General features: G+C 36.5%; 1 protein-coding gene across 8 annotated transcripts in view; it reads right to left on the bottom strand.

Moving 5' to 3' along the window:
- DGKB (diacylglycerol kinase beta) overlaps positions 1-14,776 on the bottom strand; it is a 743,750-nt gene that overhangs the window by 26,009 nt on the left and 702,965 nt on the right. For all 8 annotated transcript variants that reach the window (XM_024249734.3, XM_024249737.3, XM_024249742.3 and 5 more), the window contains 2 exons: positions 4,227-4,347; positions 3,074-3,134 (listed from right to left, as the gene is read on the bottom strand). In XM_024249734.3, coding sequence (XP_024105502.1) covers positions 3,074-3,134; positions 4,227-4,347 — 182 coding nt within the window. The remainder of the gene's footprint in view (positions 1-3,073; positions 3,135-4,226; positions 4,348-14,776) is intronic.

Genomic DNA, 14,776 nt, shown 5'->3' with positions numbered 1-14,776 from the left:
ATGTGGCTCTAGGAAAAGTAGAGTATGCCAGAATGTAAAATCACAATCATGAGCCATAGTCTACTATGATTCTTGGCCTACTGTAAGCTGCAATAAATGTTTTAAATGAATAAATGAGTTTACAAGGGAAGAAAATTAATATGTTACATAAAATTATTATTAATTTAACAATTGTAAATCATGATAGTTAACAGGTGAAATGAATGTCTTATTACTTATTGAAATAAAAGTTAACAAAAGTAGTGTTAAAAGTGGTTGTGTTAAACAAGCTTAAATTATTCTAACACATTAATTAAATTTCAATAGGCAGACATTTTCAAGCTGGAGAAGCTTGAAAGGTAGTCAGGGAGAAAGGTAGTCCATCATTTACCAAAGGTCACACACTCTGGAGGGAGATTTCCAGCATGCACTGGGGCCATTTTGTGTTGAGCTTCACAATAAGGAGCAGAGATGAAGCGTGCAGATGCTGGAGCCAGACCACCTGGGTTTCCATTTCTACTCTGCTATTTATTAGCTGTGTAGAATTAGATGAACTATTTAACCTTTGTCTTCCTCAGTTATTTCCTTCATAAAATAAGGCTAACCATAGAATTTTTGTGAGAATTAAATGCATCAACATGGGTCAAGTGTCTCCAACTGTATGTACAGGACATTCTAAGAACTTTTTTTTAGATATTATAATAGCTGTGACCACTTCTTGACTCAACACATGGAATAAGGGCTAAATGCCTCTTCTCCTGAGAAGAGTCCAAAATAATACAAGGAGTATTCATGGAAGCTAGTTGGTTTTATTGTCTTTGATTTACTTATTCTTTTGTTACCAAGGCTGATGAAAAGTGACTTTTCATTAAAAACAACACCACTACAAACCACTACTATCTTGCATCACAACCACCACCATTGCAACTACCACCACCACCATCACCACAAGTTTCACCACTATTTCCACCATCACAATAGCAGCTATTACCCCCACCACCATCATAACCATCACCATCCCTGCAATACCATCACCACCATCACTACCACCATTATCATCACTATCACCATCACCATCATTAAAAACAACATTTTTAACATCCATGTGAATAGAATAATGTGAATTTAGAAGTGTCGTTTGGAGAGTGAAGGATTACAGAAAAGATGTATGCGTATACATACTGGTGAAGGGAGGAGAAAGATGTAGTGTTCAGGCAGCACCAGAAACAAACACAAAGTTATGTTTATGTGTTATACACAAAGTTTGAGCCAGTAGTTTCAGAGTAAAACCATTACAAAGGTAAAATGAAAAATTCCTTCTTACATGCTAATCTGTGCTGTTTGAAATCTGTAGGTAAAGTTGTTCACAGTCGTGGTTGAGAGAATGGGCTTTAATTAAAGAGTCTTGGATTTTAGTTCCATATCTACTTCATACTTGACCTTGAGTATGCTATTTAACCTCCCAGAACTTGTATTTTCTCCATTTAAAAAATGGTGGTTCCATTATTTCGAATTTGTGTGAATATTTAATAAATACTCACATATAACATAAGCATTTAGCACAATGCTTGTGCAAGATTAAGACCTTCCCCTGTTGCCCTCTAATCAGTTTCTCTCCAAATTTTAACTACTCAGTAAATGAGACTATCATTCTTAGATAAGAGTTAACTTCAATTCAGCCCTTTCTCTCCTCCACCTCCTGCACCCCCAGGAACTCATTAATAAATTTTTCCTGTTCTACCTCTGGAATATAGCTTAAATTCATCCACTTTCATTTTACTTCCCTGCTGCCATCTTTGCCCAAGCCCAGAGTACTAGGATAGACCAATCTCTCAGTTGCTGCTCAATACAATCAATCCTCCACAGAGCAGCCAATGTGAACTTAAAAAAATGTGAATCAGATGATGCTTAAAGTTTTCAGTAGTTTCCTATTATACTTAGAATCAAAATTTAGCTCTTTACCACCATTTTTTCTATATGATTTGTTCTCTGTCTACCTTTTCTACTTAACCTCTTACCATTCTCCCCTAATTCTAGAAGATTTGGTCACACCACCCTCCTTAGTGTCTTTTTTTTTTTTTTTGATGGAATTTCACTCTGTCACCCAGGCTGAAGTGCAGTGGCACAATCTCAGCTCACTGCAACCTCAGCCTCCCGGGGTTCAAGTGATTCTCCTGCCTCAGCCTCCTGAGTAGCTGGGACTACAGGTGTGTGCCACCAAGCCCAGCTAATTTTTCTTTTTTTTTGTATTTTATACTAAGCTTTTGGCTGTGTCCTTTCAAAGAGGTCTCCCTTATCTCAAGTAGTATTCTCCACACCTAATCCAGTTTCTCGTCATCATTTCACCTTATTTTTTAATAACTCTTGCAGTCTGAAGTTATATTTATCATATATTTGTTTATTTATTTGGTCGTCTATTATAGGAATGTGAATAACTTGAAGGAAATTATATTGTTGGTCTTGTTCATGTTTCTACTCCCAGTGCTAAAAGCAGTTCCTAGCATGTTTTTGAAATGCAATAAAATATTCACCAAGCAAATGAAAACTGATGTTTTTTTTGAGAGGGGCAAAGTGTCTGACTTAAATAATATCTCATTCTGGAAAACACAATTATAGTAGAAACTGGAGAGAAATTTTTTTCTTATGGAGAAGAAAGCCCTCAAATCCCCAAATGGAGGCAATAGAAAAGCTGAGAAATAAATTCACATATAAGCTTAGGTCTGCACGTCTCGTAAATAATATTCTCATAATGTGCTCTGAAATAAACACAAAAAAAGTTTAAGATAAACTTTTATTAATATTTTGTTTATCTCCATAGTTTATAATTGATCTATGGTTTATAATTGATCTATTTAAAAGATCTATTTATACTTAGGCTAAACACAAACATTCAAGAGCTAAATCATTGCCAAGGGTATATAATGTCTAAAACCTAAATGTAGTGGTTCTGACACACAAATAACAACAACAACAAAAAGACTATTTGCTGATAGGTTGAAAAGACATAAAGAAAAAAATCAGTTATTGTGGTTATTTAGTCAAAGAGGAAAGCAAAACTGAGATTGACATAGCATATCAACTACTCTGTACTCACAGTGCATGGGGTCTGCATCCATGGCTCCCCATCAATTTGCATTGGCAGAGACTTGCTCGTCCTGAGGGAAAATATTTCATTTTAAGTATTGCAAGGAAATACTTTATATTACAGACTATATGTGAGATATAAGATGATGAGACCAGGGAAGGCAAATATGGTAATAGTTGGGCTCTAAATTTATCTCCAATGAAAGGAGCTTCAACTCTCCACTATTAATAAATACCCTGAAAAGTACCTTAGTCACAGGAATATTATGAGCTTCCTGGTAAGTGTAGTGATATTTAAAAAAATTCTGGATGCCAAAAGAAAAATTTCAGGGTTTATGTTTAATGACACGATCAGAATTTCTACAGTCAAAAGAGATTCCTTGTTTTTATAACCCTACATTGCGAACTGGGAGAAATAACATCAATTATTCCTGTGCTACAATCCGTGGCTTCACCTGGGCAGATCACGAGGTCAGTAGTTTGAAACCAGCCTGACCAACATGGTGAAACCCCATCTCTACTAAAAATACAAAAATTAGCCAGGATGTGTTGGTGGGTGCCTGTAATCCCAGGTACTCGGGAGGATGAGGCAGAAGAATCCTTGAAACTGGAAGGTGGGGTTGCAGTGAGCCAAGATTGTGCCACTGCACTCCAGCCTGGGCAACAAGAGTGAAACTCCATCTCAAAAAAAAAAAAAAAAAAAAAAGGAAATTGGGGGGAAATTTCGGGCAAAAAAAAAATGCTTGAAAAAGTTAAAATTTAAAACATATATAAAATCTTAATGCGGCACTTTAGTCCATGAAATGATTTAAGTCAATGGTGTCTCATCATTGTTTTCATAGATAATTTGCCCAGTAAATACTTTGGTGCTTCAGTAGACTAATTTGAGTATAAATGATAAAATTTGTATGTTTGAATTCGTACATCAATATGTCCATGGTAGTCAACAAGAGAGAATCAGATTCCAACAAACCATATCAGTAATAGCTAACCAATATTTTATACAATCTGCCAATGTCCATTATTTTGAAATATATTTGTATTAATAACTGATTATTTGGAGCCCAAAGAAGACAATGTTACTATCAGAGTTCTGCATACTTTTAATTACTTTGAGGCTATGCCATATCAAATGCCTTTGTCAATTATAGAAAGGGAATTACCTGATGACCACGCAGGAGCATTGAGCCAGCCGCCGGCCAGCACTTTTCAGGCCTGTGTATATTTGCCCCATCTCCATGGCTCCTTCCAAGCCGACCACCTCCAGCAGCTGGTCACTGAGATCTGAAAGAAAGTAGATGCCTTTTAGGTTGCAATGTGTATACATATGTCCAAGATTTAATGCCATTTGATATTATGGAGATTAAAAAAAATAACAGCCACTTCACAAAGAAAGTTTGTCTTAGAAACTTAAAGTAATAAAAAGATGGCCTACTTTTATAACTCTCAGTTTAACTAAACCTTGAGGTTCTGTGGAAAATGATTTGCTGTCAGCTTATTCTAAAACAAAATGGGAAGCACAGATTCTGAGCCAAATAATACCAAAAAAAAAAAATACCAGTAGTTTTTAACATCAACAAACTTAATGTTATTCCACATGTATATAAGGACCATTTATACATCCCACATCAGACATTTGGCAGCAAATACACATTTCAACACTATAAATAAAATATGAGGATATGCTGTCAAACATGATTTTGTTAAATTACTTGAACAAGAGACCTTGGAGATCATGGAGTTGGAGCTTCTCATTTTATACATTAGAAGATGGGAGTCCCTACATCTTTGAGTAACTCGTCTACGGTAATAGGTAACTGTATAGAAGTTCAAGAAACGACAGTAATTTTGTGAAATGTTTTTCCGATGTTAAGGAATATTCTACAAAATACTGTTTGGTAGTATACTAGATAATTAGTCCCATGCAATCATTTTATACATTAGAAGATTTATAAAATGGAGCTTCTCATTTTATACATTAGAAGATGGGAGTCCCTACATCTTTGAGTAACTCGTCTACGGTAATAGGTAACTGTATAGAAGTTCAAGAAACAACAGTAATTTTGTGAAATGTTTTTCCGATGTTAAGGAATATTCTACAAAATACTGTTTGGTAGTATACTAGATAATTAGTCCCATGCAATCATTATTATTAATTTATTTTTAGCAGAAGACATTAAAAAGGGGCTAATAGTTAAGAGTTGTCACTTGTTGAGTATTTACTAGGACTAATTACTTTATATTATCTCATTTGCTCCTGCTCCAGACCAATTTAAGATAAATGTGATTCTCATTTACAGATAGAGAAGCTAAACATTGGAGATGTTAATAATTATTCATATTCACATACCTAGAAAGTGACAGAGCCAAAAGGTGAACCTAATTGCTTTGATGCACTATGCTACATTTGGTAAATCAATCATATGAAAAGGACAGAATTTACAAAATTTTAGAAATCATCTTAACATAAAGGTGGAGGTTGGACTGCGTGAGCTTCAAGGTTCCTTTCCAATCTGAATATTTGCATTCAGCCAGAAAGCAGAAGTTGAACTCACATCAATAGAATCCCACACAGTCTGTTCCCAAGACTCGGTGACAGCCCATCTGCTCACCTATTTAACTCAGAGTGCTGAGACCCTTGATTTGGAGGCCAAACTCTAGGTGCATATATATGGCTCTTTTCCATTTTAATATTCTTATGTGTTTTTGTGTATTTTCAAGTGTAAATACATAATTGTATATTGTTTAGTAGCAGAAAAACTAAAGGAGTGGAATACAGTGGGGGGCATGATTATTATACAAGATAGCCATGTAATAGTTGGTCATATTTGAGGTTGGACTCATAGAAAAACAAGCAAATGTGTTTTGTATGGAATCCACTTTGTACAGAAAGTGCTCACTCCTCACTAATGACTCCATTTTAGCATAGAGTTTAGAGATGCTAATGATTTATTTTCGGTGTAGTTCAACTGTGTGGCAGCAAATAGTGCTTTGCAATCTCAAAGTTCGTTAAGCCCAGGATCATAGGTAAATTTAATAAAAGCACTTTAAAAAGAATATGCAACCAAGCCACCAACTTTTAAGTGAATAATAAAAATCTATTATTTTTAACTTTAAGCTGTAGCTGTAGCATGAGATTACTCCAAGTAAAAACAATATTTTAGCTACAAAATCAAATGTTAACTTAGAGCTTCCACCTTGCTGTTCTAAACCCCATTTAGACTTATTTCTCATTAAACTTATTCTGTGTTTCTAGTTTAAATTCATGTTGCCAAGAACAGATGGACAAGGAATGGAAACATATTCTTTCAGCTGTAGCCGGCACTAAAATGTGCTTGGCTCTATAGCCTGGGTGTTAATATACGCATTTCTTAGATATATGTCAACCAGAAGACGACATTGTGGCAAGCACTGAAGTCCCAGATGTGTGCCTGCTGATATTTATAAAACAACAACTACCACCATGATGATCACCACCACAGGATTGGAATTCGCATTTAGTATTGTAGATTTTGCACGGCCTGGTTCCTAAATAGGTAGAATTCTGTGTTAATTTCTGCAATGATCTGAAACTGGTTGATGGGAACCATTCTATAAGAAATGAAACACTTTCTCAAGACAGAGTTAATCTGTGAGCCCTAACTTTTTCATGAATCACAGGGATCTGTCTACACCCACACCATATTGCTACTGTCTACCACCCTCCTTCTGATTTTTTTCTTTCTTTTAATTTGTCTTTGTCTTTCTGCTTGCAAAAATGCCTTGAAAATCAATTCTGCTGTTAATAATCAGTAATGAAGATATTTCTCATAGATTTAGAACACCCAGGCTTTTAAACTTTCATGTTCTTGCTAACACAAATAATTTTATAGGAATAGTGCCATGTTTACTAACTCTAGCAAAGGCAAATAAATACCATACTCCTTTTAATTAGGCATTCAGGGAGGGAAAACAAAAACAAAATGAAACTCTAAATTTGTGTTGCACAAATTTGCCCCCATAACACTTCCACATTTTTTGATACAGCACAATCTGCAATCTGTCTGTATACAATTGATGCCCCCTACATGTTATCTTTGAGATCAGGGTCCTGATTGATTTCAGACAGAGAGAGTTTCTATCTATGCAATTTTGGATTCTGTTTCTATATGTGGTATCCTTTGGAACATCAGACTTCCTCACCTCACATTCTAGCTAAGAGTTATTTTAAGAACAGTTCTCCTTGGGATGGCCTAACCAGCTAGATCAACCTATTTAATTGGTTTGCTACCTGGCTATTGGCTTCATATTTAAGAGTGCGAGCAGCAAAAGATGACCTATGGACCAAATCTGGCCCCTTGCCTTTTTTGTATGGCTCACAACAATTAAGAATGGTTTTATATATTTAAAAATATATAAAAAAATAAAGTACCATAGCATCTGAAAATTATATAAAATTCAAATTTCAGTGCCTATAAATTAGTCTTCACTGGAACATAGCCACATTCACTGGTTTAGGTCTTGTCTATGTCTCTTTTTGTACTACAGAGGCACAGTAGAGACCATATGGTCGACAAAGCTGAAAATATTTACTATGTGGACCTTTAGATAAGTCTGCCAACCTATGCTTTAGAGAAACATGAACACTTTCAGGTCACTAAGGTTGTCACTTTAGTACTGCTGCTATAAATGCTAAATGGCAATTTATTTTTTAGTGCCTGAAAGACATAATGTTCCAGCATTAATTCCACAGTGTATGTCACCATGCATAGAACAGCTGTTCTCTACCAGGGAGTCTCACCACACTTGTGTACTATGAGCATTGCCACAATCCATTGGTTATTTATCACGGAACACCAAAAGTTTCCAAATAATTTTATTACAAAAGAAAGTAGAACAGTTTAACATTCATTAGTGTGCTCAATCATTGCCTCTGGTTGGCTTTCTTGAGTGTGAGAAAAAGAAGAATCATAGATAGGAAGGCAGAAGTTACAACCAGACCTGGAGATTCAGGTGGAAACAGCTCTACCTTCAAAAGTAATCTGTCAAGAACTGTGAAATCCTGACACCATGATACTGAGATGAATTTGTGTCTATCTAGAGGAAGGTGTTGCTTTTGTTCAATTTAATGTTCTAAAGTATATTTTTGAAGGAAAACAAAGTACGTTTCTGAAAGAGTTTACATGTCTTTTTAAATACTTCCATGGGAGTAAACAGAGACAAGACAAGCTTTCATGTTAGGTATTTTCACATTTAAAACAGAACATCTATAAAAGGTATTTCAGAGGGAAGAAACTTCATAAAATCATCAAAATTGGGTCATAGTGGATCAAGATTCTTAACACATGGTTTGTGAATAGGAAAAATGCAACTTTATTTTCACTAACATGTAACTGAAATTAAGCATTTCTTTAAAATATAAATGTAGTCAGGAATACCTGTGACTTTGTCACTGATAAATATCACATTATAGTTGTTACAATATCTCCTACTTTAAGAAAAGGTAATATATTTTTATTATCCACAATACCAAAATATCTACAATAGTCTCTATAAAATAAAATAATACATTAAATTTTATTTTATTTAATTTTTTTTATCTTATGTAATTTTTCAAAATGATATTTATATTCATTATGTCAAATTTTAATAATTATTGAACTTCTAGATTTTAATTTGTTAATAATAAAGCATATGTATCTCTAAATCAAAATTTCTAACAGTATTTTAACTCTAAATCAAAATTTCTAACAGTATTTTAATCTAATTTTTCATAGAAAAGCATATATATCTGTAAATCAAAATTTTAACAGTATTTTAATATAACTGACTCCCTTTTTTAGCCTACATATTTTATAAATTTTAAAACATTATGTCTGAGAAGAGTCAGTAGATTTCACCAGACAGGCAAAAAAGACTACAGAACAAAAAATGGTAAGGAACCCTACTTTAGAATGGAATACGTCATTTTAAAGTTCATAAATCTTTATAAACTTTATAAATCTGTGAAAATAATTAGTGCTGCATTCATTTGTTACACAGGTAATCAGGGATATGAATGTAAATCTGAAAGTCAGGGGCACATATAGATTAGAGGACACACGAGCAGCTCAGCTAATAAGTGGGTAATATTTATTCATAGCTTAGTCTTCATTTTTGACAGTTATGCCCTGATAATATGTCTCATTAGGTAATTGTTTCAGACTGCCATATGTGAAGGAACAGAAGAGAATGCATTACAAACACAGAATGAATATGAGTTGTAGCATTTCGCAGAATATAGTGGGTACTGAAAAAAGGGGGAGAAAGGCTGGAGCAGAGTAGGATAAACCCCTTTGTGCAGAGTGTCCAGCAACATTCTGCACCACTGTTGGAGGCCATGTGGAGGTACTCATTGACTCAGCAGGAGCATTTTGAAATCAACATAAATTGCTAATTATATTGACACTTATTGAGTCATTATTTGGCCATAGTAAGATCAGGCTAGCTATGGAGTTGTACCTTTTGAGTGTTTGTAGATTGTATGCCTTCCAGTGATGTTTCATTTATCTAGCAACGTTATGAAACATGTCTGAGGACCAAGAATAAACTTTTAAAAAGCCAAGGAACATATGAAATCCATTCACTAAAGTGAATAATTCAATGATTTGTCTTCAAAATGTCCATCTATTTCTAATTGATTCTTAATTTAGATATACTTCTCGCAAGCATAAATACCTGCTTTTCCTGACCTACATAACCCAGAAGACATAAATTTTAAAAGGGTGTGGGTAGAAAGAATTTTAGCAAAAATTTATTAATGTAAACTGTGTTTCAGAGTACAAGTATGTAAAACATAAAAGCAGGCTTTTCACACCTGAAGGAACATATAATCCAATTGTAGTTCTATTAATAAAGGAGAAACTGTGTGGGGAGGGCTAATATATCTATTATACGCCTGCTATGAGCAGGCTCCCTGCTAAGGGATTTACAGGCATTTTTCCATTAAAGACTCTCAACAGTCCTTTGAGATTATTCTCCTCATTTTATTGACAGGGAAACTATGTCACTTGTTCAAGTCTTTACATAGAATTGAAAATCTGGTTTTCTAAATAGGTATGCTTGACTCTAAATTCCATGTTACTTACTGTGACAACAATAAGAACTAACCAATTAAATGTTAACAGTTCTCTTGGATCATCATGGCGGACAGGAGGCAGGACTAGATTGCAGCTCCAGACAGAGCAGCTCGCATTGTAAATTTTAGCTCGATAGACTGCAAGAACAAACCAGCAATCTTGAGAGGACATACAGACCCTCTAAAAGAAGTGGACTGCTCCTACGGAAACTGGGAGACCCCCGAAATACTGTGAGTGCCCAACTGAGGAAGTGGGAAAGGGAGACCCTCCTCTCCCCAACACACACCTCCACTAGAGAAGCTGACGGTGCATTTGCAGGAGAAGTTTCCGGCTTTACCTTGAGCTGAGTCAATTTGGAGAGCCAAGCCAAGTACAGGGGTAGAGGAAGCAGCAGAAAGGCCCTGGGAGCTCCTGGAGTCCCCAACCGGCCATTCCTGCCTGGCACCACACCACAGGGATCCAACGGGAGGGTGACCAGAGGAGCAGGGGGTAAAACTCCACAGGGAGAAGGAAATCTCTAGCTAAACTTTGTAACAATTTCAACGGGGTGAGAAGCCACCTGGCTAGAACTCAGGAGAGGGCGCAAATCTGGTGGGCAAACTCCACAGGCAGGGGAAGAACCAAGACCTTTTCTTTCACAGCTGGGAGGTGGGTTTTCAAGCCGGTCTCACCTGGAAACTAACTCAGGGCTGTTGGTGGGGGCATGGTGGGAGTTAGAATGGGCCTTCAGTTTGCATGGGAGCTGTGTGAGGCCTGTGACTGTGGGCTTTCCCCCACTTCCCTGACAACCTGCATGACTCAGCAGAGGCAGCCATAATCCTCCTAGGTACACAAGTCCAGAGACCTGGGAATCTCACCCCCATCCCCCATGCTGCAGCTGTAGCAAGACCCACCCAAGGAGAGTCTGAGCTCAGAAATGCCTAATCCTGCCCTCCTCCTGATTGTCCTTCCCTACTCACCCTGGTAGTGGAAGACAAAGGGCATATAATCTTGGGAGTTCTAGGGCCTCGCCCACCGCCAGTTCCTCTCTGGAAAGCACCACCTCCTGGCAGGAGGTGCAAAAAAAGCATTTGATTAAATCCAGCATCTCTTTATGATTAAAACGCTCAGCAAAATTGGTATACAAGGGACATACCTTAATGTAATAAAAGCCATCTATTACAAACTCACAGCCAACACAATACTGAATGGGGAAAAGTTGAAAGCGTTCCCTCTGAGAACTGGAACAAGACAAATATGCCCACTCTCACCACTACTCTTCAACATAGTACTGGAAGTCCTAGCTAGAACAATCAGACTAGAGAAAGAAATAAAGGGCATTCAAATCGGTAAAGAGGAAGTAAAACTGTTACTGTTTGCTGATGATATGATCTTTTACCTTGAAAACCCTAAGGACTCCTCCAGAAAGCTCCTAGAACTGATAAAAGAATTCAGTTTCCAGATGCAGGATTAATGTACACAAATCAGTAGCTCTTATATACAATAACAGTGACCAAGTGGAGAATCAAATCAAGAACTCAACCACTTTTACAATAGCTGCAAAACAAACATCTTAGGAATATACCTAACCAAGGAGTTGAAAGACCTCTACAAGGAAAACTGCAAAACACTATTGAAAAAAATCTTAGATGACACGAACAAATGGAAACACAGTCCATGCTCATGGATGGGTAGAATCAATATTGTGAAAATGACCATACTGCCAAAAGCAATCTACAATTCAATGCAATTCCCATCAAAATACCACACCATCATTCTTCATAGAATTAGAAAAAAACAATTCTAAAAATCATATGGAACCAAAAAAGAGCCCACATAGAAAAAGCAAGACTAAGCAAAAAGAACAAATCTGGAAGCATCACATTACCTGATTTTAAACTATACTGTAAGGCCATAGTCACCAAAACAGCATGGTACTGGTACAAAAACAGGCACATAGACCAATGGAACAGAATAGAGAACCCAGAAATAAACCCAAATACTACAGCCAACTGATCTTTGACAAAACCAACAAAAACATAAAGTGGGGAAAGGACACCCTTTTTAACAAACGGTGCTGGGATAATTGGCTAGCCACATCTAGAAGAATAAAACTGGATCCTTCTCTCTCACCTTATACAGAAATCAATTAAAGATGGATTAAGGACTTAAACCTAAGACCTGAAACTATAAAAATTCTAGAAGATAACATTGGAAAAACTCTCCTAGACATTGGCTTAAGCAAGGATTTCATGACCAAGAACCCAAAAGCAAATGCAATAAAAACAAAGATAAGTAGCTGGGACCTAATTAAACTAAAGAGCTTTTGCACGGCAAAAGGAACAGTCAGCAGAGTAAACAGACAACCCACAAAGTGGGAGATAATTTTCACAATCCATACATCTGACAAAGGACTAATAACCAGAATCTACAACAAACTCAAACAAATTGGTAAGAAAAAACCAATCCCATCAAAAAGTGGGCTAAGGACATGAATAGACAATCCTCAAAAGAAGATATACAAATGGCCAACAAACATATGAAAAATGCTCAACATTACTAATGATCAGGAGATGCAAATCAAAACTACAATGCTATACTATCTTACTCCTGCAAGAATGACCATAATCAAAAAATCAAAAAACAGTAGATGTTGGTGTGTATGTGGTGAATAGAGAACACTTCTACACTGTTGGTGGGAATGTAAACTAGCACAGCCACTATAAAAAAACAGTGTGGAGATTCCTTAAAGAACTAAAAGTAGAACTACAATTTGATCCAGCAGTCCCTCTACTGGGTGTCTACACAAAGGAAAAGAAGTCATTATTCAGAAAAGATACTTGCACACACATGTATCAGCACATTCACAGCAGCACAATTCACAATTGCAAAATTGTGGAACCAACCCAAATGTCCATCAAGCAACGAGTGGATAAAGAAACTGTGGTATATACATTCAATGTAATACTACACAGCTATAAAAAAGAATGAATTAACAGCATTTGCAGTGCCCTGGATGAGATTGGAGACTATTATTCTAAGTGAAATAACTCAGGAATGGAAAACCAAACATCATATGTTCTCATGGATATGTGGGAGATAAGCTATGAGGAAGCAAAGGCACAAAAATGATACAGTGGACTTTGGGGACTTGGGGGGAAGAGTTGGAGAGGGGCAAGGGATAAAACACTACAAATATGGTGAGTGTATACTGCTCAGGTGATGGGTGCACCAAAATGTCACAAATAACCACTAAAAAATTACTCATGTAACCAAATATCACCTGTATCCCAATAACTTATGGAAAAATAAATAAATAAATAAATGTTATCAGTGATGGAAGAAAAAAAGTGCTACAAAGGAATACATACATAACACCTTAAAATAGTCCAGCAAAAATCCTACCACTAAATTATTCCAAATGTAATCACAAAATTAAAATAAGATACAAAGCTCCCATTTATAATACCACGTGGGGTAATGTGTGAAGAATACTCTGAAGAATCTCAGTAAGAAGGCTAAGAGCCTGGCCCTGCTGTACTCACATGCACCTGTGCCTGGCCCAACAGCTGGTTCAGCAGCAGCCTTACCTCCCTGGACAGATAGCCACAGGCCTGCTTGGCATCACCACACCTGCACACACCTGAGCCCAGCCTGACAGCCAGTCTGGGTGGTCCCATTTCCCTGCAAATACCATTGCAGGAATGCCTGGCACCATTGCTCTCATGCTTGGTCCAACATCTGGTCCAGTGATAATTCTGCTTTACCAGACAGATTGCCACAGGGTCCAACAACCAGCCTAGTGCTCCCATCCTCAGCAAAACTACACTGCTGCCATCACAAACTCCTGCAGCCTAGAGCACTGAGGCAATATATATCACTGATGAGGATTACAGCTGAAGAAACTGCATGAAGACTACAGTACTGAGTCAACCTAGAGCTAAAGCCAATGCACCACATTTAACCCTAGGACTTGTTTACAGGAAAACATTTATCCCTACAAAAGCTACTCCATAATGTTGGAAAAAAGTGACTATACAATTAGATTCACAGATATAAATGTAGGGACACAAGAAACATAAAAAAGCAAATAAACATGGCACCCACAAAATGTCTCCAGTAACAGACTCCCAAAAAGGACATTCATATAATATCTGAAAAATAAACACAAAATTATGATTTTAAGGAAACTGAGCAAGATATAAGAAAACACAGAGAAACAATTCAATAAAATCAGGAAAACAATTCATGATCTGAATGAGAAATTCAACAAAGATATATATAAAATAAAAAAAATCCAAGCAGAATTGGAACAGAAATATTCAATGAACGAAATGAAAAAAATATATAACTGACAGCTTCGACAACAGACAAGATGAAGGAGAAGAAAGAATTCATGAACTTGAAGACAGGTCTTTTGAAATAGCCCAGCCAGAGGAGGGGTAAAAAAGTAGAAATAAGAATAATAGAGAATGAAGAAAGCCTACAGGACTTATGCGACACCATCAAGTGAATAAATTTTCTCATAATAAGAGTGTCAGAGGGAAAGAGATGGAGAAAAGCACAGAAAATTTATTTAACAAAATAATAGCTGAAAAATTCCCAAGTATTGGTAGAGTTATGAACATCCAGATTCA

This window comes from Pongo abelii, chromosome 6, assembly GCF_028885655.2.
Source record: "Pongo abelii isolate AG06213 chromosome 6, NHGRI_mPonAbe1-v2.0_pri, whole genome shotgun sequence".
In the NCBI taxonomy this organism is placed as follows: Eukaryota; Metazoa; Chordata; class Mammalia; order Primates; family Hominidae; genus Pongo; species Pongo abelii.
Note: the sequence above shows the minus strand (reverse complement) of the source record. Positions and strands in the feature narration are given on the sequence as shown.